Consider the following 24,565-nt stretch of genomic DNA (forward strand, 5'->3'; position numbering starts at 1 on the left):
AATGTCCGCAAATTGGGAAAAGAATAATATTTCAGAGCTTCTCAACCTCCAAGCAGAGGATGAGATGAGCGGCCAGATAACAGAGATGTTTAATGATCGTAATTGCCATATTATGACATTGTTATTTTTTATAATGCGCTTCCAATGTGTATGCTATATGTCACACCAGAGGCGCTGTTGAAAATCACACACTGGAGCGGGATGATGCCACCATCACTTGTTTCTGTGTAAAAAGGCAAAGGAGGCATTAAGAAGGGACTTATTTGCTGCCCTATAGTGTGATCAGTGTGTATGAAGAGCTACAGAAAGAGACTTTTTAGAAACAAACAGGATGTGGCCATGTGTTATCTGGGTGGCTGCGGATAGAGAACCATTTGAAGTTTTCTTTAACAATGCCACGCATCTTATCAACAGAGCTCACACGTGTCATGCCACGCTTTTTCTCACATCTTGTTTAGCAGACCTAGATTTGACCTGAACCATGGTTTGGGCAGGAAGGGGTGCTTAGAACCAGCAGCCACTATCTCCACTACACAGGACTTGTCTGACCACACACACACTCACATGCATGTCAAGAAGAGCCCTGCTGTTCATAGCCATCGATTGTGGCCCAGTATAAACGGATGTCACCTACACAAGAACACGTCAGCCCTGACATCGCTTAGTGTCGCCAGGCAATGCAGGGTATAGCAGCAACAAATCAATGAGACCTTGCCTAGCCAGTCTGCTGGACTTGTGTGTGTGTGTTTGTGTGTGTGTCAGCATGTGGTTACAGCGTAGAAAAGATGTACTAGATGAGGTCACCACTTTATCATACCTCTCACGGACAAAAGGCTGAGGGCATGAGGGGAGTTTTGGGAAAACGGACTGAGGTCAGTCCATAACTGCTGCCTTTGTCTCACCAATTCTCTACCAGCTGAGCCCCGAGACTCACACTTTGAAACTGATTAATACACAGTGTAGTTGAACTGTTGTAAGTGTGGGAATATCTCGGGACCCTCTTGATGCCTTGTCCTCACCACGAGCCTTACAAGTGGATGTCAACTTGAGACGACATTCACTTTTAAAATTAAATATTTATCGCGCTTGACACATTGTGGCAGGGCTCAACAGCCCCAGCATTTACCCCTAAATATAGATATGTGCAAACCCGGAGAAAAAATTAGGAACACTGTGTGATTAAAACCTACAGTAATCCTTTTTCCCCTCGGCTGCTAATCGTTCAAAAACCACATGTTCCAGAATTCCACAAGCCACAATGCGCCAAATTCAGTGGAGTTTCTGCGATGACGCAGCTGGTGTCAAATAAAAGAAAGGTCATCAATGTGGAAAAAAATGGTACATGGACTGCACTTGTTTAGCGCCTTTCTAGTCTTCCGACCACTCAAAGCGCTTTTACACATTACATCCAACTACTCACACACACACTTATACACTGGTGGCCAAGGCTCCTGTACAAGGTGCCACCTGCTACTCTGTCAACCGTTCTTACACACTCACACACCGATGGAAAAGCCATTGGGAGCAATTTGGGGTTTGGTAATTTGTCCAAGGATACTTTGACATGCAGACTGGAGGAGCCAGGGATCGAGTCGCCAATCTTCCGATTAGTGAACAACACACTCTACCTCCTGAGCCAACCCCAAAAAAGCTTCAGTATGACAGGCTAAAGGCTGTATGTGCAGACATTGCTAAAAAAGATGAAGCCCATATATTTTTAATTTTGAGCAGAAAAGAGATGAAGAGAAGAGGGATCCAACAAGGTGGATTTATAAGTTTTAACTAACTAACGAGGCCTCACACTTGCCATTAACTGAGGTGGAAAACATTAATGTTAGCATGGTGGCTAGTAATGACAGGGCAGCCGAGAATAACGCTGGCGAAGCTACTGTGACCCCCAGTGACTTTAACAACCACTGAAACCGGTGGAGGGAGAACATAATGATTTAATGTCTAGAGAGAACGATGGCATCAGAGAGATGTGAGAGATGACAGTATGAAGCAACTGACCTGCTACTTTATTGCTACAGACAAAACTACAATTAGCACCTGGTGCTTGTATGTCTCTGTGAACCCATCAAGTTACACTTACAGTTTACCCCCTGTAAACTACCCCCTGTAGTTAATGTCCTACATTAATAAGTGATTATGCACACACACCTCTCTCTATGAGGAATGATGTCAACAAACACAAATAAAAAAGAAACACTAAAATCGCAGATTAAAATTATTTCTAAAACTTACAAAAACAAACAAAAAAACAGCTTACTGCTTTTTAATTTTGACTTCTTTCCCCATTCATTGCTATTTTTAATAAAAAACAAAAATAACTCATTTCCCTCAGCTGACCATAGGCAGTTTCTGTTTGCAGAGTGGATTCAGAAATGTGGCCAAAGTGCGACCGAAATAGCTTCAAACTATAAACCGAGCATCATAACCAGATTTCCAACATCGGTATTTGTTCGTACACGTCGTGTCCATAAAAGTCTAAATCATATAGACTCTGTACACCATGATGCAAATTCAGCACAGCGCTACAACTATACATTTCGCTCTTAATATCTGACTAATTAAAAGTGACTGCACAAAAACAGCCCTTAACCCAAACCCTGAGACTCTCGCCGCTGCAAGGGGTGAAATAACCCGACTGACAGACAGATGTACAGACAGATTTTTTTTTCTCTAACATATTTAGAGAGTAAAACATAGCACTGAGCAGGGAACAGCAGAAGCCTTGTTGGCTGCAGGGACAGACAGGCTCATGGCGAGCCAGTGAGGCAGCGGGCTGGACAGACGGGGAGGGCTCACCAGGCAGAGGTTACAATAACACATTTCCTCGCACCACGCCATCCAGCTAGACGGACATGCAGCCTGCTGACAGAGGGAAATATTTCTACACTTTGTACTCCACTACACTTGACTGACTAGTTACTTTACAGATCAAGATTTTACATAAAACAAAAGATCAGTTTATAAAAGATTAAACAGGCTTGGAGTATATAATAAGCTGTAAAATGAGCTTGACCTCAATGGCATATAACATGCTATTATATGTTTATGAATCAGTTATAATTAATAGTGTAGCCTGTATGTAGCCTTTTATATAACCGACGGGTCAATTGGCTGCATAACAAATATGGCTAATTTTGAAACAGTGAGTACACATTGCTGATAAAACTACTGCACTTTTAAAATGCATTACTTTTTATTGTAATAGAGCATTCTCCTATTTTTGTAATGCTACCGTAACCTAAGTGAAGGATCTGAATAATTCCTCTAGCTACTGGCATTTTGCAAATGATGTGCATGGCTTTCCAGGGATTATCACAAATGGGAATTTCCCAAAGTCATGTTTAAATTACCCGATTTGGTCGCAACAAACACAGCTGAAAATGTCCCAAAGTCTTGTTCAAAATACTTAGTTAGTTTGGTCACTACAAACACAGCTGGAAATGTTGTAACGTCTTGTTAAAAATGCCCGGTTTGGATGCAAAGAACACAGCTGGAAATGTTCCAACATCTTGTTATATTTAACTGCTTTCATTGTTTGTAGGTTCCGACCAGTGATCTGCCACTTGGCAACTTTCTCGCCTATTGGTGTTAAACCATCCGCCATCCCTTTCTTTTCCTAATGAGAAACTCAGCTCTTATAATAATAATAATTATGTCACTTTAGAAATGTTGATATAATAGATATGAAACGTACAAATGTAATATATCTGTGATTTGCAGAAACATACAATGCAAATATTATACTCTGGTGACCAGACTGAAAACAGAGAGCTTGTAATGTTAAGAGGGAAATGTTTACTGCATAAACAAATTGAATCAAATAAAAGTATATGAAATAACCTGTCCAGTTGTAGCCATGAGTCACTAACCAGACAATGGATTACTAAATAAAAGCATGCATCAGTGAAAACATCCTTCCATGTCATGCTCCTGAAATAAATGATTAATTAATAGCTGTTTGGGTTTATTGGACAGTCCCAGTCAGAGAGGTTCAAAATGTCCCTGTGTGTTAAATAAATGATGGCAGCAGCAGTGACTGTGGCCTGCTTTGTTTCTAGTGGAGACACAATGGCCAGAGTGCACCTGAGGGACTCCTTGGACTTCCTCTCTGAATCCCGACACCAATCAAAGGCCATGAGATCAATTTTCGAAACGCCGTCCAAATGTGCACATGAAAATTCTGAGAGGGCATATTAACAATTGTTTCTTCCATTTGTTTTTAACACATTTTACTGACTGCGGCTATTTACGTCTAGGCCTACTCTCCCCCTTCTTGCTGCTTCTACCTCCTTCTCACAAACATGAACACGTACACACTCGCGCGCACACTTCCCGGGGCGATGTGAGAGTGTCTATTCATTCGGCAGAGGCCAGCTGCGCACCTGGTGACAGCCCAGGATGGTGGTGTTGGCTCAGGTCAGGGTGTGCGGGGAGAGGAGGGCTGGGAAGGGGAGGGATGGGTGAATGGGATCACAGGCCTGTCCTTCAGGGTCTGCTCAACCTGCACATTCCAGTTCATTTAGCGCTGGGGCAAGCACAGGAATGTCCCGTCATGTAAGAGATCACTGTCTTTAAGGTGGGCTCCTCGTGTGATTGAAAAGGCCCTTCAGGAGGATAAATAGAGATGAAAGCCAAATGTGCTGCGTTCAATTCCCCAAAGTGATGCGCTGTACCGGATACATACTGGCACCAATTAACCAGCTCATCCCTTTAAAGCTGCGCAGGTTACACACAAGTGCTTGTTTTGCACATAGAGCGCTGGGAATCAAACTTCAGTCCATTCTGTTATTAATAAAAATGAGTCATAAAAAAAGAAATAAAGATAAAAGCAGCCAAACCAAAATAGCAATACTAGCACCCATAAACCTTCCTATCCTTTAAAGAACAAAAACGTTGATATGATACGTTATTTTTTAGACATATGGGTCAAAATATGTCCATAGTTAAGTATTGAACACTGTCAAGTGCTGATAGTTGGGATTGAATGTTTTGATCAGGTCATTCAGACATTTCCTGCTTTAAAACATTTACCAATGTTAGACTGTATTTTATCTTAGCAAGACTCTTGTGCAGCTGCTGGAGCGATTTGGCTATAACGCCACCAAGAAATGACCAGCTGTTTAACATACAAAATCCTGTCTGACTCTATTTATTTGTAGCTGCTTCTCCCATTTTCTAGATCCAGTCTAATCCATGCACCGAAACCATCTGGGTGAGTTCAAGATGTACCTATTTAAGTATACATTTATTCAGTTACTAGAAACATGCCAAAAGTACATTATTTCATTACCAAACAACCTCATCAAGAGCTTCCACAATCTTCTGAAAATGAGAAAGCCAAGACGGACACAGACGGAGAGTCAGAACAGCGGGGGGAGACCACCTGTGACAGACCACAGTACCTCCTCCGGTGCTGCACAACAAACACAACCATCAATTGAAGCGTGAATGAGCCGTACTGCTGCTGGAATATTCTGCAACTTTTTGTAAGCATTTCCTTGCGGTCCCATGTGTTCAGATGTGTAGTTTCTTTTTCAGTCACCTTTCAGACTGTCAAGCTCACTAATGTCTATGTCTGCATTTACAGGTCAGAAGAAGAAGTCATCCTATTTCCAGTAAGCTTATCATACTTTATTCATGTATTTATGACAAATCCCAATACATTCTCACTACCAGCGAATCAAATACAGCAGCTTGTCAGTGGCCCTACACTTTAAACTCTGGCCCTCTAGGTACCCCTCCAGTGTCAGTTTCAAACATGTCAGTTTCCATATCAATCTGTGCTGGTAACATGATTGGTAGTGTGACTCACCAAATGTTGTCTGTGACGATGAGCCTTCCATTGGCTGGCCCTTACACTAAGTTTTTTTTTTTTTTTTTTTTTCCCAAAATCCCCTTCACTGTGGGACATAAGAACAACCTCGGAGGTAACAACCGACATACCAAAATGCCAAGTTTTGATGAAGGTTCGAATCATGCAATGAGGCATACCTGCTCCGTTCTTTTGGTGAATTGTTGTAAAGAAAGAATAAAACAACTTCTGAATGCACCTCCAAAAAAGCCCAAGCTCCACCTTGCAGGACTCTCATGTCTGATGTTGTTCTATTTTCTGACACAGTTGACCCAGTTGGAGTTGATTTGCCATGTTTCGAAACATCTCAAGTCAAAATCATTTGACTTGAGATGTTTACAATTGATGGATGATGAAGTTTAAAACCCTTCATGTTGACATCACATGGGACACAAACAGCGGTCCCCTTTAATATTGCTGTGGATGGGTTTACATTGAAGTTACATTAAAGCCCAGCGTGTCTCATACAGATGGTGAAGGACCACTGATCGAGCTGCCATATCTGATGTCCTGGGAGTGAGAAGAGGTTGCAAATTAAGCCCCCAACCAGTCCTGGCAATAAACACATCCACCAATGCAGCCGATCATGTTTAGACCATAGACTGTATAAAATTGAGGACGTAGCTACTGTGACGTCACCCATTGGTTTGTGGACTTCAGTTTTTAAAGCATCAAGTTCTGCATTTTGGCCTTCACTGTCTTGTTTTTTTTGGAGCCAGAGGTGACTTATCAACAAGAGTATCGTTAAGCTAACACTGTCAAAACGATATAGTATTGGCTATGGTATTCAAAATTTTCAAACAAAACCCAGCCCTTTTCACTCATACACCTAATGTATGCACATATGCAAATGAATCCACTTCTTCACACACAAATACACTTTCTCTTCTCTTTCTTTGCCTCACACACACTCACGCACAAAGCACACACACACACACACACACACACACACACACACACACACACGCACTGTACGCTTACACACATTTGTGCCAGGAACATTCTGTTCACCTCCATCACTGAAATAGTCTGTCTCTTATGGTAACACAGAAAACTTGAGTGACATAATTGCCCTCGTCTAGAGCAGAAGAAGAAAGTACAACATGTAATCTGCCCCTCAACACGTGCAAAAAAAAATCTATAATTCACTTCAGATTCTACTATTCTATTCAAATGTGAGGCAGTTATTAGGTTCCTGAGGTGTTAATATGTGTGCTGTGTGTCAGGACTGGAGGCCTGTGCCTGTCTAGCAGTTCCAGCTGCGTTGGGTTGTGTCTGTGGTTTGAGGCCCTCCGTGTTTCTACGAGCGGATTCAACCTCTCAGCCTGCAGCAGCTGGCAGCCATCAAGCTGCTGGCAACACACACAAACACACACACACGCTTACATGCACACACATGCTCACACAGACGTCCTTCCATAATTTCCATGGTAATCAGTAGGGAGCCAGATCGTGGTTGTGCCAGAGGTACGGAAGAGAGGAAAGAGGGGCACTCAGCTTAGTCCTGGACCTCTGGTTTGGTTGGCTTAGGTGATCAGAGACGCGGGGCAAGAACCAGGATATGAGCTGCTCTTGTTGCTGTAAATGCAAGTAATGAAGGAATTGGACACAGATGGGTGAGCAGTGTAGTGCAGAATTTAAAGGATAATTCCGCTTTGTTACAACTGGGATCTTCATTTCTGTAGTTCTGCAGATTGCTGCTATCGTTTATGAATTTTTCCTCACGCACTTAATGGTTTAGATCTAGGAACAAATCAAAAAAAAAGAATTCGGGGGGGCAACTAAAAGGCGGTAGAATAATCAAACAGGTTTTAAAGGAATAGCTCTACATTTTGAAACATTCTAAAAAATTGTTAAGGCTCATGTTATTGATTATTTTAGTAATCAAGTATTTTATTGATTGTTCTGGTGATTATTTGAGTAATTAGATAAGAAATATGCACACTCAGCATTTTTTAAATTATATTACTTTTGCTATATACAAGCGCAATATAATATACAAAAGAGACAATATGCCAGGTCTCTTTAATGAACAACTAATTTATGTTTTTTTTTGAAAAATCAACATTTTTATGGCTTAAATTGCAATATCATCTGTCTGCAGTGTGCACTAAAACAGTTAACAAATCAAATGATGCATCTGCACCTGAAGAAAAAAACAATTCTGATGCAAATTAATTTACTATGTTGAAGGGGTGCCTACACCTGCTGATTCTACTCACTGCGACACTGCACAATTTCTAACTCTCGCTTTTCTCTTTCTCTTGCGTTCCATTTTTTTCTTTCCCAGCAACGTTTTCCATCAGCATAAAGTTTTATAAAGCTGTCCAAAAACACATGTCAGATTTTTTCACCTGTGATTCCATTGTTAGAATTACAGGTGAGGTAAGGTGTGTATAGGAAGCTTGTTAATCATTATCCGATCAAAATCAACGTGCACCGAAAGACATCACAAGGACCAGCTAGTTTGCACAAAACAACGTCATAAGTGGAGCTATATTAAATAGGAAGGTTCGTGTCACAATCCGTGTTCATTTACAAGAGGAACATGATGCCAGAGAGCATCTCTCACTGCAAAACATGAGACAGTAGCCGGGAGGGGAAAAAGTGAGAGAAGAATGTCATCAATCGAAGGCGTCGTTACCTCATAAAATGAAAACAAGAAATGCAAAATAGGTCGCCATAGGTACTTTAGCAGCCATTAATACATCTGAGCTGTCTACCTTTGTGGGAAAAATGTGTGTGTATGCAACCGAAGGAGCGTAAGAGATAAAGTCTATGCAGATCCAATATTTGGAAATCAATATGTGGTAAATCCACAAGGTAAACTATATGCCTCAAGGACTTTTTGTAATCGAGTTATTCGAGTTACTCGAAGAATCATTTCAGCCCTTCTATTTCTGCCATCACGCCCCCTAAATCCTACACACTGAATCCTTAAAAGAATCAAAACAGAATGTGCTTGTGGTTAAACACTTTTTAATACTTAAAACTTGAAACCATATTTTTAAAAATGGAAGAACGTATAAAATGTCTGACAGGCAGTCAAAGAGGACAGAGATGTGTATGTGCAATACCATAAATAAGCAAATGTACACAGTATGATAACCGTCAGTTTTCAGTTTCATTGTATACCACTGCAACCCCTGTTACCATAACAAATTGAAATGTTTGCCAAAGTACTAAAATAAGACCCAGTTTGTAAAACAAAACAACAAAAAAAAAACCAAATCATCCTTTAAACATCAGAGTGCTGGCCATCGACACACTCTGTCCAGAACATGTCTGTTTGGTGAGACAAAAAAACATGTGGGCACCAAGCTTTTGTTTATGCCACCACAGACTAAAACCTAGTGTAATGTGGCTTCACGCTGGGTAGCCAACATGGTGGAGGTAACACATACAAATCTGGAGCGCACGCATGCTTAGAGTCGCTACACCGCATCAGTCAAAGGCAAGACCCTTCCACCATTCAGGGGGGTAAGAGTAAGCCTGCTGTTTTGCCTGGCTACTAAACAAAACCTCCAATGACCTACTTTCATTCCTACCCCGATTCTTCCACCCCGTGCCTCCTCACACATGCACAGCGCAGCTAATACACTGAGACTGAATGGGGATTGAAAGTGTGAAGTGGATCACCCAATCACAAGACACACAACCCCATGCTGATATGAGTTTCCTTTACAAATGCAGGGGGAGGCTTTTGATGAGACTGTTTCTAACCCAAAGGCCAGTCCAGTCAAAAAAAAAGAAGTAAAGAAACATCATATCCCACGAGGCTTTGTGTTTAGAATACAAACAAGCTGTTTGGGATGAGAGCGCGCAGTGGCCCAGTGGTAAATCACTGCCCTACAGGCTATCAACAACCTCCTTCATCCAAATCACAATTCAATTATGGATGGTGCAGCAAAAATAGAGTAACAGGAAACATTTACAACGGCAACAGTAATTGTGTTTGGATCCCATTCCACAGGAAGTCATTACCATAGATTTCAAGAATATCTTTATCATCCAAGTTAAGAAAGAATTTCCTCCTCTGGTTGGGATAATATTTGTGTTGGTGTCAGTGCGAGGACAGAGAGCAGAGCGCTGTGAAGAGTGGTGGAGTCACACACAGAGCAGGGAGTGGCTCTCCCCTAAAGAGAATCATCCAAAAAGCAGCTCGCTAATGTCCTCCACCCTCCTCGGCTAATCAGCTCAAACTTCTGCAGCCCAGGTATTGAAAAGCATTTGACGTGCACTGGCAGACTGCGCTCCTCGGCATGGGAGGAAGTTCTGTGACAGTGCTGATGTCTGCAGCAGGAGAACCTTGGACTCAAATTTCCTTACACATTGTGAAAAGCGATCCACACCACAAGTCCACACCTCTTCCTCCAGTTCAATATCCCGAGCTGAAATACAGAAGGCCGGCTTGTCATTTCGTATTAATCCAAGAAGAATCCAACAGAGGCTCCCACTAACCGCGATCAGATCAGCTGATAATGACTTTCTTTTATTACGCTCATGATGGGAAGGACGACCCCTGCATTGCAAAATGCACCTTCTTAGTGAGCTGATAGACGCTGGCAGCCAATATGTAATCAAACGGAGGGAAAATGGCTGTTTATTAAATCTACAGTTGTGCCTTGGAGCGTGGCTTTGGCAGCGAGGCAGAGGGCAACATGGAAGCTTTAAGGCTGGCAAAAAGGAGAGGAGACAGAGGGATTCCTCTTTGCTCTATTTATTTTCTGAATAAACTGTTTTTACGCAGTGACTATCAATCTGAAGGGCCTTTATATAAGACTTCGAGGTCTGTGGGAGATGCTTAAAGAAAAACAAAGTTAAGTATCAACTGTAAGCCTTCCTCCAACCTCACACTATTCTTCAAACACTTCAGACGCACATCACTAATGCAAACACTGTCAAGTCAACAAAGTGCAGACCCCCCCCCCCCTTCCGTCATGCAGCTTCTTCAAAACATCATAACTGTGTTGAACGCAGCAAAAGAGCAGAACTGTTAAAACGTCATTCAGCCTCTTGAGGTGAGCAGTTGTACCTGGAAAGTGACGTCCATGTGAGCCTTTGTTTTGTCCTCCAGACAGTTAGTTAAGACACTTCATGCTGCCAGACATTTCTGCTGTTCCCATCACCATGTGGCAGTTGCACTGTGGCCCCCATACGTGCGTCTGACCCCCCTGAAGGAGGCCAGAGCCCCGTGTGAGTGAGGTGATGACTAGTGTGGGTCAGCATTGGCTTGTTTACACATTACAGACCACACAGACAAGACACGGTTAAGACAGCATATGTACGCCATGTGTGTCTCAATTACAGGCAGGCCATGGCTGCTCAACTGCTTAGCACCTTCGCCAGAGATTAGAGCGGATGGTAGAACTCTCAGAAAAATCGATAATATTCTTAACTTGACTTTCACACACTATCAGGACAGTCTGACAGTTTTTGTGTCCCACAACAGAAACATGTAATAGGGATCATCTCTCAGCAGAGGGCTCCAGCCAGGCTGAGGTGACGGAGAAGGGGGGAGCCACAGATGTTTTGCGTCTTTGTATGATATCGTCTACTTTGTTTGTCTGGTAGCGCCATCCCACTCAGCTTTTATTGGGACACTGCCGCAGGCAGGAAAAAAAATCAAAAGCAGACAAAAACGTGTTAATTGCTGTAGTTGCATCAATCTGAGCTGTTTACGACTAATGTCTCGATTTTAGGGCTGTTTTTATTGTTCTCTGAGTAACTCCATCTTGAATCCCTTAAAGTAAAGGAGTCTGAATCCAAATATAATGGCATTCATCCTCTTGGGGTATTTTTTTTACACATTCTGTGCTTTTGAAATAGCACATTGCTGCGACTGAAAAGCACTGAATTTATTGCAGCTTGGTTGTCTCTTACCAGAATGGAAACACTACTGTGTGAAGCGGGGAAAAAAAAAAATATTTTGACTTTTTTCTGTCACCTATATACAGTTTCCTTCTTGTCATTTATGCACGGTCATAGAGAAGCTATGAGATTTTAGATAAATGGTATAATTTTATAGATTTCTGGGTGGGTAGGTGGGCGTGATGGGGAAATGTTGCACCCAATATTTATAACACGTGCATTTGCACCCCCCCCCCTCCAAATAAATGTCATTAGCAGAGGACTATTATTTTGGCCAAATTAAAAGCATTTACACCATAAAATGATGCAAACAAACAAAAAATAAATATCCCACAAATGTTCATTAGCCCCCCCGAAATGTATTTATGAAAAATATAAATAATCTGTTACTCTATGACAGGAGCACACACACTGCTGTCCAAAACTATTTTTAGCAACTGTAATCGCAATGATAAATAAACTTAAGAAATTGCCATTATTATTATTTCAACTGATGTGTAATGCAGCGCTGCGTGAGGTTTGTCCAAGTGGTGTTGCCATACTCCTGCAGAACACGGCTCACAGGCGTATTAAGTTAACATTGATGTCTTTACAATATATGTCAGATAACCCGTGGGAAGATTAAGTGTGAATAATTTATGTTGCATAGAGTATACTGTATAGCTGTAACTGCTTAAGATAAATAATATAATATAACAGAAAATATGTGCATATTGCAGAAAATAGGTGCATAAAATTCACCAGAATGCAGGAAATTGTTTGATGCTCAAATTTTCTGGATGTGGAACTCCAACCCCTTGTTGACATGAAACCCGCACCCTTGACTTTTTTTTCTAATGCAATAATGACAAAAAATATATATAAACAACAGCATATACTAAATGTATTTCTTTTTTTTTTTTAGAAAATAAACACTTGTAAGACAGAAAAAATACATGTTTCTTTCCATAATTTGCAGCATAGCTCTTCAAAAGACAGCAGAGTGTAAAATAATCTGACATCTGTGTGCACGCCTTTTCTCTAGCCATACAGTAACTATTCAATATAAATAACACATCAAGCCATCGTCCAGCTCATCACTTATTCGTAAAGAAAGATGCATCCTCACTCCATCTGTGCAGCAAACCAACTCCTGTATATAACATTAGTAATTATTGACATTTGATAAAGCTTCAGCTGAGACGTCAAACTGAAACCAGAGAGGAAAAGTATAAACTGTAAAATATCTGAGAGTCTTTTCATATCCGTTTTGTGTATGTGCAGGAGTGAGTGAGCGTCACCACAAAGAAAAACAAACAAGCACAGTACAACGCTAACTAGCCCTGAGAGCTGAGGGCATCTTTCAAGTGGCCGGGCCGACAGTGCAGCCTCTCATCTCCCTGCCTAACCACACTCACAGGTCACAACGAGAGCTTTGATCACTCCAAAAAGTCTGGTTCCCATTCACATACTCAGCATGCTCATTGATTTTCCATAAGGAGGGCTGAGGAGCTGATATGAGTCCTCCTGAATGAAGCCCCCCTTCCTTTTAACACAGGTATGCATGTGTATCGGTATCAGAGGAGGTTTAAGAGTCAGAGCTGTTACATTCCTGAAGCTGAAGGACAGAAAGCCCTGATAAGTGATGAGGAGTGAGATGTATAAAAATTCAGGACAGAAAGATAATAACGCATTCGTCAGTATTGTGGCAGTGGCTCAGAGATCATCTGGGAAGAATGTTTGACATAAATAATTAGGGACGAGATGAATCATTGAAATCGTGTCCTCAGCTTCCCTTTCTCATCAGCACTTCAAGGCTGATTCTAAAATAGCCCCCCTTCAGCAACAAAATACCAAATTTGGTACTTTATTTTCAAATGACAGAGGAGAGCTACACTTGCAGCTGTACTGTACATATACACATCTACATGAATGATTCACCATTGACGGATGCAAGGATTCCAGAGGAATGGCTTAAAGGATTATTTCAGTAAAAAACAACATATGATTGCTTATATTAAAAATGTAATTTAAATTAGGTGTTCTTTAGCAGTTACTGTTACTGAAATGGTAAAGAAGAAAAAATATTGTAAATTGATATAATTTCATATATGCCTTTCAATGGCTGCAAGTGGCTACAGAATATGAGGAGACATCAGCCCAAATTTGATCTGAGCAGATCAGAGCAACAACAACAACTGAGCAAAGAACAAATCACATCCAAACAAACAGGAATATCCACACTGCAGTGTACAACAGGAGCATGACATGTAAACACACAATAAGAAAATACAATTTTAAAAAATTAAATTAAACAACACTGCCAATATTAATTCTAATAATATAATAAAAATAATAAGTGTATTAATATTATTCTTATTGTTGTTGTTGTTGTTGTCATTGTTGTTGATGATGATGATGATGTTGTTGTTGTGTTACACTACACATGACATACATAAAATAACCTCAAGATTATTTGCATTGCTTACTGACCATAATAATAATAATAATAATAATAATAATAATAATAATGATTATAATAATGGTTATAATAATAATAACAACAATGCAAATTAAAATTAGAGTCACGCTGTAAAAGGGCAACAGTGTTTATGTTGTTGCCATTTCCCTGCTCCCTCCTTTCTCCCCTTCGCTTCAAACACAAAACTCGTCACTGAAAGCAAAAAACAAGCCAGTAACAGAAAAGTTAAACGGGGCAGAAACTTCTTACCTGGTCCCTCTGGATGCATGGCAGAGAGGTCCGGCGATGGGACTTACTGTTGGACTGACTGTGTGCCATGTCTGAGGCTATCACAGAACTGGACCTCCTGCGCCTTTTAAATACAGGGATCTCTTCCCTGGCTCCAGTCACGGGGGTGCAGCCCTCCTTGTGTCTCCCTTGGTTGGGAAGGAGCTTGTCAGCATACCTCGCCAGCAGGATGCCCAGCACTCCAACCAGGTACGCTACGTACGGTCTCCAAGTGGCCCGTACTTTGTGCAGCGAGAAGAGTGAGATGGTCCTGACCAGGCTTATGAAAAAGATCACAGATATGCCCTGATTCAGTCGCGCTACCATGAGTGCGCCGGTGGCCACGCAGATGAGCACGACCACGACTGCTGTCGTGAATGAAAACAGCTGCTCATCTGTCCCGTCCAGGAGAGTCCACGCCGCTGCTTCGCCCAGGTGGCACAAGGTTAAGAGGGAGAGGGCGGTCTGGATTAGAACTCCGCAGCGGATTAAGTAGATACCGACCCAAAAGAAGGCACATACGAGGGTGAACAATGGGGAAACAACACTCCAGCAAGTTTGCAACAGCTCCGCCGCGCAGCCTGAGACGAAGTGAAGGGGAGACGATGAATGCGAGAGTCTGTTGTCAGCGCTGCTGCTGCTGTTGGCTTCAGCTTTCCAGTCTGCACATTTGACCAACAGAGCGAGAAAAACCGAAAGCGACCCCACGCACACCGCACTCCGGAGTCTCTGGAAACTCCATATTTTTTTGAACATTAGCCTCACCCACGACTCGTAATCTCGGTCACGGCACAGTGGGATGACACATGTTTTCATATAACCATTGCGATCCGGTGCGCTTTTTTCATGAGTGCTGCTCTGCGCACCGGTGCTGTCAGACTCTGCAGGCATCGCCATCACTCATGGCAGATATGAAGTATGAGGAAGTCTATAATGCATCTATAGCAGTGTGGTCATGAGACAGGACATGAGTTAGTGACAAAACAAACATCATTTATTGTACTCATTGTGAAGGAGCACAGCCAATACGCGCCGATGCGTCTCCATTTACGCATGGAGATGTGCCGCCACTGAACGCCTTTTCCTTTGTTTTTCCAGGTGCGGGCTGAGAAACTGCTGCCCGAGACAGCATGAAAGAAGACCGAATGACAGAGTAACTCAGATGTTATTCAAATCTAGGGCGCTGCTTCTCTGCTGCACACACGCGTCCTGCTTTGCCCTCCTTTGTGGAGCGCCGTCTCTTTCTCTTCTGCTGTCCTTCCCTTCGCTCTGTAGCTCCACGGCCCGGTCCGTGCAGCAAAACATCAGTCCCGTTCCGTGACCATCCAGCGATAAAACGCGCTCTCTGAGTCCATTGTTTGACCACTTCCCGGTCTCTGCCGAGACGGTAGAGGCTCTCCTTGGTACTTTCGAGGATAAGCGCTGCTGAGGAATTTGAGCAGTTTGAGCTAGTGTCCGTCAGGTTATTCCTCGGCGTTTTTCAGCGGCAAATCTGGAGTGTTTTGTCACCAGCTCTCCAACCAGCCGCGAGTCTCAGCTCATTCACACCCCCGAGTTCCGATTCCTCGCAGGGAGTAAGATATTGCAGCGGCAGTGAAACCCCCAAATCTTTTCTCAGCCAGCCCAGCAGGCGTTGTCCTCATTAGATCTGACTTATGTTTAGATCTGATTTCTCTCGAACATTTTTCATGCTTCATTTTGTTTTAAAAATCTGAACTTGTGTTTTTTTATTTAAACAGCAACAAAACCTGTTTTTGCATAAATGGGGTTGACCTATATTTTCCCATTGAGTTCCTCCCTGAATATGTGTTAGGGAACAAACATTTCAGGGCATGTTTCATCTCAGTGGTTGCATTTTGATTTGTGGTTTTGGTGGCCAAGCCAACCACAGGCCTTGAAACTATCTTCGCATTAATACATCATTAAATGGAGAGGAGTGGGGTGTCCAGTAGCTGATCTGGTACAGCGGGTGTCCCATGTACAATGGCTGCCTTGCCACAGTAGCCACGGGTTTGACTGTAACCTATGGAGTCCTTTTTTCCCTCTGTTCCCCTGTTTTTGGGGGCAGTTTTTCCTTAATCATGGGTCAAAGGACAGAGGGATATCATATGCTGTAAAGCCCTCTGAGGCAAATTGTCATTTGTGATAATGGGCTTTAGAAACAAAATTCACTTGACTTGACTTTGCTGAATGTCATCCCCTCTTTCTCCCACTTTCACACTTAATCTGTCATGTCATAATAAAGAAAAAAAAAATAAGTACAATATAATAATCTATCTGGGGAGAAGTAGGGCGTCCAGTTGCTCATCTAGTACAGCGGGTGTCCCATGTACAACGGCTGTGTCCTTGCCACAGCAGCCACGGGATCAACACCAGCCCCTTGCTTTATGTGCTCCCCTGTGTCTCCCCCTTTCACGCTTAACCGGTCCTATCATAATAAAGGTGAAAAAACCCCAAAAGTCATCTTTAACTGGGGAGAAGTGAGGCATCCAGTAGCTCATCTGGTAAAGCAGGTTCCCCATGTATTATGGCTATGTCCTTGCCACAGTGGCCACAGGTTTGACTCCAACCTGCAGCCCTTTGCTGCATATATTCCTCTCTCGCTCTCTCCCTTTCATGCTTCACCTGTCATATCACAATAAAGGCGAAAAAGCAAAAAATAATCTTTAACTGGGGAGAACTATGTCAACAGAAGTGGGACCTCCTCATGCTATTTTGCCATGAAATTCCCAGAATAGTCCCGTGGTTGCCCTCTAGCTTGACTCCTAAGGTCCCCACTGAACCAGGTCATTGAAATATTCATCCCTCTTTAAGTGTCGCCGATAACGTGTTGCATCACAGTGGAAGATCTCTATCAATGTTTCAGCATGCAAATCTTCCGTGCGCACAAGTACATGTTTTCACAGTTCAGCAGGCACACGTGTGCACCCTCAGATGTAACGCTCTCACATGGGATCACACCCTCGCACATATACAGACATCTACAGCGCATGTGATCTCATGTTTACTGATGCACAAACAAAGGAGCTGACGTACATATGTAGTCAGTCTGTCTTTCTTGATTCCATAACTCCTTTTTTTTCTATTTCTCTCACACACCCACACTTTTACACTGTACATTTCACCCCGAGGCTTTTCAACATCTGGTCTTGTCACAGCATCTAAATGAAGACGGTGTTCTGCTCCGTCATGCCATCTTCTTGCATTTGCAGCCCCACGTCCTTCATTAATTTATGGAAATCCTGCAGCCTTCAAAACACAGAAGCAGCATATTTAGCAGGACTCATGCCTGAGATGCTGATGCTCTTGAAGTCTCGGGGCCTCTTGAATCCTCTCTCTACCTGTGCTCATCCCCCCAGGCTGAGACAGGTCAGCAAGACTCTTTCTATCTGTTGGTGTAGACGGAGTCCTGTGTATCCCTTGTCAGTTGTGATTAGCTGGAAGCACGGGAGGAGAAGAAGCGCTAACAGGGAGCGATAGGAGCAGGAGGAGGCCAGGTCCTGTCCATCACCTCTCAGCACATGTTTGCTGAGTGCCAGACAGCCCTTTCAATGCAGTGTATCACACGGGACAGCTGCCGGCTCCGAGTGTGAGCAGATTTTTGCGACAACAACTGTTTTTTTCCACCTTATCAAAGCTCATGAAAAACTTTTCTTTGGAAGAGTTGAAACAATACCGCTTCATCTGACTGGTTTATTTCAGGGATGGCAGGAACAGAAACATTCCCTTTTTACAAACAGAAGATAAGAGCAAGACAAAGGAGAGAGGAGATGAAGTCAGCCAGGAAACAGGGATATGAGAGCATTCATTTTTCTTGTAGGATACTGTGGAGCACTCGTGTTGTGACATCATTGAGGCAAATCCATCATGTTAGGAGCTAAAGGTAGTCCAAAATAACTCTATCTGTGTGTGGTAATGTTCTATAAAATGACACAGATTATGTTATAGGCTGGAATACAAGAGAAAAAAAAATTACAGTTATGCCAGATGTGGAATATCTAATAACACCCATGTTATCCAAGGTGAAAGCAAACAGCTGTCCTTGTTTCCCTGCAAACTCTCAATGGCCAGGAGGAAGGAAAGTTATCATAATCTGCATCTTTCCCCTTTCACTTTCCGCGACACATGGAGATGAATCACTGCAGTCCTCAGCAGCCGCAGCATCTCCAGACAAGATCATTGTGAATTTTCCAGTTTTCTCGACAAACACGTCTAGAGGCCACTCTGAATTACCCGTAAGAATTTTAACGACTGGAGAATGCACACGTAACAGTCTTACCCTATTTGGCAATGTCACGGTCCATTGTAAAAGAGGAATCTTTTTATGAGGAGCAATTCATCAGACATCTGGTTTGGATGTTGCATGGGGGGGGCAGTCATCTGATTGAACTCTGTGACCTCACTTAGACCCATGCTGGCCTCTGGGACTGCTGCTGACAGATCTGATGTATACTCAGGAAGTGTGAATGTCCCGCAGAGTTGTTTACCAGCTGACCACTCCATCCTACAGCCACCAGGCTATATGCTATACTCATTGTAAATACTTGTCAATAATTTTAAGGTTCCATATATGAGATTTTGAACATCAATAGCAAACAATTATTTGCTGTATTAAGATATAGTGGAGTAATGGCATCCTTAGCAGAGATTGAATTCATGCTGCCAGGGCCTCTCATAATGGGGGGGAAAGATTTGGGGGGCCCGGGCACTACGGGGAGCCCATGAAGGCCAGCAATAGTCAAGTTCATCCTTTATATATATGTATGATTTTTAAAATTTTGATCCAAAATATTCCACATTGCTTATTAAAACAACAAAAATAAATGCTGCATACGTGAACGTAGCTTATTTAATAATGAAACCCTCCTCCCCTGTTTGAGGGTTATTTTATTACACAACTAGTGGGACAAAAACACAGGCTGCTGGCCACACGACATGAGAAATTTACAGATCAAAACCAAGCTTCCAGGAAGTGTGCCAGGCTCTGAAGAAAATTTTACATAGTGGCCAAAAGTGAGACTACACGTCCATATCCATCATGTGATGGGGCCCAGAAGGACTTTTTCCCATAGACTTACATTGGGAAAGACACATCCATAAATCAGTGGATACATTTTGTGAGCATCTAAACTTCCGTGAAATGACTTTCACAATCAAGATTTAATCCATTCAGTTCAATAACATTTGGAAAGTCTAAAAGAACCACAAGATCAAAATTATTTGATTGCGTATACTAACTATAGATCGAGAACAGCCATCTGTTTGGTTTTGGCAGAAACTGAGACACTTTGGCAGGAAACGTAATGAGACACAAAAAGCAGATTGAGCTATCAAATCTTGGATCATCTATAGATTATTGTAGACATAAAATACAGTGTGAATCAGAATTGAAAAACCAAAGAAAAGAGGAAAAAAAGAACAAGTGAGTGGCTGAATGGAGTGATGGAAACAAGTTTGCATTGTGTTTGGCACTTGTGTGCAGAGTGAGATCCATCGCAGAGTGTTTACCAACCCTCATGGCTAAGTTTCCACTGAGGTGTGCGCGCGCACACGCACGCACGCACGCACGCACGCACGCACGCACACACGCACGCACACACACACACATACGAATGCCACCGCCATCATATACACTGACATGCACGTGCACACACTTCCTGACATTCATTTATCCGCCCATGCGTTTGTACTCACAGTTGTTCGTAGAACAGGGGAAATACAGGCTCAACATTGAGGACTCAACAAGCTTCCTTTCTCGTCAGAAACACAGATTTGACCTGACGTTGTTACCTAAACTGTAATTAGTCCGTGCTATCTTGTATTACACAATCAGGGCAAAAATGAAGCAGAAACCTGCAGCGCAGCCAACTGCAATATGTATAAGCCCGGGTCAATGATTTCAACATCTGCCAAACTGTTCCCATCAATATTACAATTTAAATCATGTACAATCCAGGGGTTCATTGGCACAAGAGAGCTCTAGGATTTAGATGTCTAGATACAATTTTATGAATCCTATATCTACTGACATAAAATGCTCAAGCCACAGATGATGAGACAAAGCCAATACTATCAACCAAAACTGTAACCCTGCCTCTGCTTTAATGACAGACACAAGAATGAGTGATCTAAAGCTGCAACCATGAAGCGTTTAATCAATAACCAGAACATTTATCTCTCTTTATTATGATAATCGATTGATCAGTTCTTAAGCAAACCTGCCAAAGATGCTTTTCTTTGTCTTACATGACAATAAACTGAATACATTTGGCAACAACACGACTGATGACACCACCATGCACTTTAGGAAGTTCCAATAATAATTGGACCAAACAAAGACTCCATCAAGAGAAACGGAACTGCAGCTGAATCAATACTGAAAATAATCCGCTGCTTACAGTCCATACAGTCTTCCTCTGTTGAGAGGGAAAGGATCTGTCTGACTCCTTCCTCCTGTGTTTGTTGGTAAATAAAATCTCTGACTCTCAGTATGTCTGGTGACGGCAGGCATACTGTATCTAAAAGAAGGGCTTTAAAATGTCACACTTAAACAGGTGTCTACATACAGCACATGCATATGCAAACTAACACAAATAAGCAAACATTGACAGATTTTTTTTCTTAATTGTTGCTCAGTTTCATGGCAGAAAAAGTGTCACCGCCTGAATATTCCTCTGAAATTCCCTTCAACCAGTTGGACACAAATTCTTCACTAAAACCCGTGCTAATTAAATTTTCCTGGCAGCTCTGATTAACAGCAAATGGAAACTGTTTGATCTCTCGAATTAAAAATATATTTGTAGAAAACATTACTGAACACCTAAACAAGTCGACAAAATTTGCACACATTTGCTTCAAGAGAAATAATTATCGTACTAATGGCTGTTATCTAATAAAAGGTTATTTAATAAATGGCTGCATATTACCTATACATATAGTCTGTGGATGAATGTATCCACTTGAGGACAATTTTAAGATATTTGAATTTTACTTAACATTTTAAAACTTCTGCTTATTTAAGATTCTACACCATTAAATTCATTAAGAGAAATATTAAACTCCACCTATTTTTTTGACAAATATATTAACAAGATATATTTCAAATTTACACTATTTTACCTAAAAAAAACCCCACACATAATAGGCTCAAAAAACATGATACATTGCTAGTAAACTACCTGGCATTGTGCAAAATAGTTCAAAGCATAATTCTACCACCTACAACAGTAAAATGCTACTTACACATCAATACATTGGTAATAATAATCCAATAATAAAACTGTAAAACTTACAGAGGTGTGGGGCCTTTACATTTACAGCATGTGGTATTGCCACATTTACTTAAAGAAATGGTTCACCTACAAAATGATCATTTGTATATCAATTACTCACCCCGTGTTATGCTGAATTCATGTAGAAAACTATGTTTTTCTTGCATTCCCCGTCTGTGAATAAAGAATCCAAAAAAATGGAAAAAATTCTTAATGAACCGTGGAGCAAAACTACATCAAAATATCTGTTCACAATCTCTCACACAACTCGTGCAGTTTAATCCACGTCTCATTTATTCAATCATATGCTCACTACTTCAAAACACGTTTCTATATGTGCATTCTATAAGGAAGAGTTCAAACACAAATGCTTGCAGGTGCGCCGCTCGTCTATGCGTTAGACTGTCCAGCCCATTTTCATTCCGAACACATTTCAAATACCTCCACTCTGTCAGTGCTTTCGGCATACGTGCGCGATGTCAAAAGCCAACTTTTGTGTCAAAGTGGAACAGTGCTGGACACTGCAGCTGAGAATGCAGCTGGACAGAACCGATGGCATTGTTATTGTATGCTGGCAGACAGCCAGATGGCACCAGACACGTCCACATGATATGTGCACGGGTGGCGTCACTTGAGAAAATTGTGCATGCATGAAACGCGGAAGGACGGTGTCAGGTTGTAACGTTGTGACGTTGAAGCGTGGGTGGAAGGGGAGGTGGATGGGTCCCACAAACAAGTGACTTTCACGCAGGATTCTGGTGTTCACTTCCTGTCTGAATGTGAAACCTTACCATGTGCCTCTAACGTCTAAACCTAACCGTCCGTGACTTTGTCGCCCAATCCTAACCATCGTTCCCAGCATGTACATTTGTTGACGGTCTTCATTGGTAGCCATTTGCTCGTGTTGACTAAACATAACCACGTCATTCCATCATTTGCATCATGTGCGCATCCCCAAGCATAAACATCTGATGCAGAAGGATACCTAAAACATCATACTAAGTTGACAGGGAAGTTTGCTTACAAAGTGGCACCATGTGACGAGTTGGGATGAGATTGTGTTGGACTGTCTATGTGAAAATGTTATTAAGTTTTAGTTAAAATGCAAATGTTTTTCACTGGCATGCGAGAAAGACAGTTTTCTCCACAAATAAAATGTAACACTGGGTCAGTAACTGATACAAAAATGATAGTTATGTGGTTGACGTATTCCTTTTAAGAACTACATATAACGTTCAATTATACATTTTGTTAAGGACAAACTCCTCATATAATCTCAATCTGCCTAACGTGTCTGGCTTGTTTCGGTACAATGCTCTTAAATGTCTCCACCATTCAGAGAAAATGTGTGCATGCTAGTTGGGCTCAGTTTTTGGAGAACGATGGGGAAGAATATCGGGATTGAATTAGAAGACGGGTTCTTAATTCAGTGGTGTGGGTGGGAGCACTGCGGGCAGAGAAAGAGAGAAAGTTGAAACACTGCCTCAGATGAATAATGCAATTCCAAGGTTTAAGCGGGAAATGAGCCACACATTTTATTGCATATATATTCAGGAGAGTTAGGAAAGTTGCATGTATGAGTTTTGAATATTTCATATCAAAGTTTTCAAAGCTGTTCTGCCACCGCAGCTCGCTCAGACCATGTGGCAGTTAGCTGGCATAGGACGCGCTGCTTGTCTTAGACACTAGATATCTGCCTGAGCCTGGGATTTATGCTAACCCAGGGAAACTGCAGGAACTTGTTTTATGTATCTCTGTCTTACTTGTTCTGAAGAGTACAGATTTACGTCTTAAGTCTTCTCAAATAATGCAAAATAAAACTGTAGATCATGGCTTGACACACCAGGCAGCTCAGTGTAATTGGTCTGTGTTTGTTCAAGTCATGCCAGGAAAAACACCGGCCGTCCACCTTGTATGAGAGTTGTCCAGCACACAAAAGTCAGCTTTCATATGGGCATCTGGGCCAGGCGAGAAAGGCCAAGGGAGCTGACTGCTCACTTTTATTTTTTCGACGTCAGTTTACATGTTTTCCTAAACATGAGGAATGCTGCTGGGAGCTCGGGCCCAGAAACAGATCCTTAGGCTCCATTCACTTGTTAGGGAAACAGGGGGTCATGGGTAAAGTGCTTCACGGCAACTTTCCAGTCAGGAAAAGGGATGAGAGTAATGGACAACGTTTTCCAAAAGTATAATCACAAACAACAATCAAACCGATTCTTACTGAATGCAACATACTTCTGCCTGCTGCGGATACTTAAAAAAAATTATCTGGAACAACCCTCAAATGGAATCATCGTTGTCGGGAGAAACTGTGCAACGACAGTTTGGTTGATTTACTTTAAGTGAAAAATCATGAGGACCTTCATGGGATGACAAAATCCCATGACTGATGAAACCCTTTCCGAGCCAACTGGATAAAGTAAAAAAAAAAAACGTCTCAGTGATTTCTACAGTTTTTAGCTCAAAATGGCTTTCAAACTACAAATAATTAATAAGAATTTTTTAAGGTTTTGACATTTTAGATAGCCTTGATCTCACTTTGTAGCAAGTTTATCAAATCTAATTGATAAATTATTAATTGGGCACATGTGTACATTATCAATCAATCTCAGCAACGGTTTGGAACAACATTCTTAAAGCAGTTATGATCTGTAGCTCAATAATGGATGACATGACAACTCATAAGTGTTGTTTTAAGCCTTGTTTTCAAGAGGTTCAGTTTGTGACACATTAGAACAGTCATTTTTGCATTTCCATTGTCAAATGTTGTGGATGGTACCAATAGAACCATTCCATTTTGTCTCATTTTTCATCCCCTCTCTGTTGAGGTAA

At 41.8% G+C, this 24,565-nt stretch overlaps 1 protein-coding gene across 2 annotated transcripts in view; it reads right to left on the reverse strand.

Annotated features, from left to right (window-relative positions):
* LOC121949974 (cGMP-inhibited 3',5'-cyclic phosphodiesterase 3A-like) overlaps positions 1-16,099 on the reverse strand; it is a 98,805-nt gene extending 82,706 nt beyond the window's left edge. The window contains exon 1 of one of the 2 annotated variants that reach the window (XM_042495857.2): positions 14,445-16,099. In XM_042495857.2, coding sequence (XP_042351791.2) covers positions 14,445-15,359 — 915 coding nt within the window. In that variant the 5' untranslated portion in view covers positions 15,360-16,099. The remainder of the gene's footprint in view (positions 1-14,444) is intronic. The other variant, XM_042495856.2, reaches the window with a different exon arrangement.
* Positions 16,100-24,565: the final 8,466 nt, after the last annotated feature.

This window comes from Plectropomus leopardus, chromosome 7, assembly GCF_026936395.1.
Source record: "Plectropomus leopardus strain MGB_pleo_1.0 chromosome 7, ASM2693639v1, whole genome shotgun sequence".
NCBI classification, from domain to species: Eukaryota; Metazoa; Chordata; class Actinopteri; order Perciformes; family Serranidae; genus Plectropomus; species Plectropomus leopardus.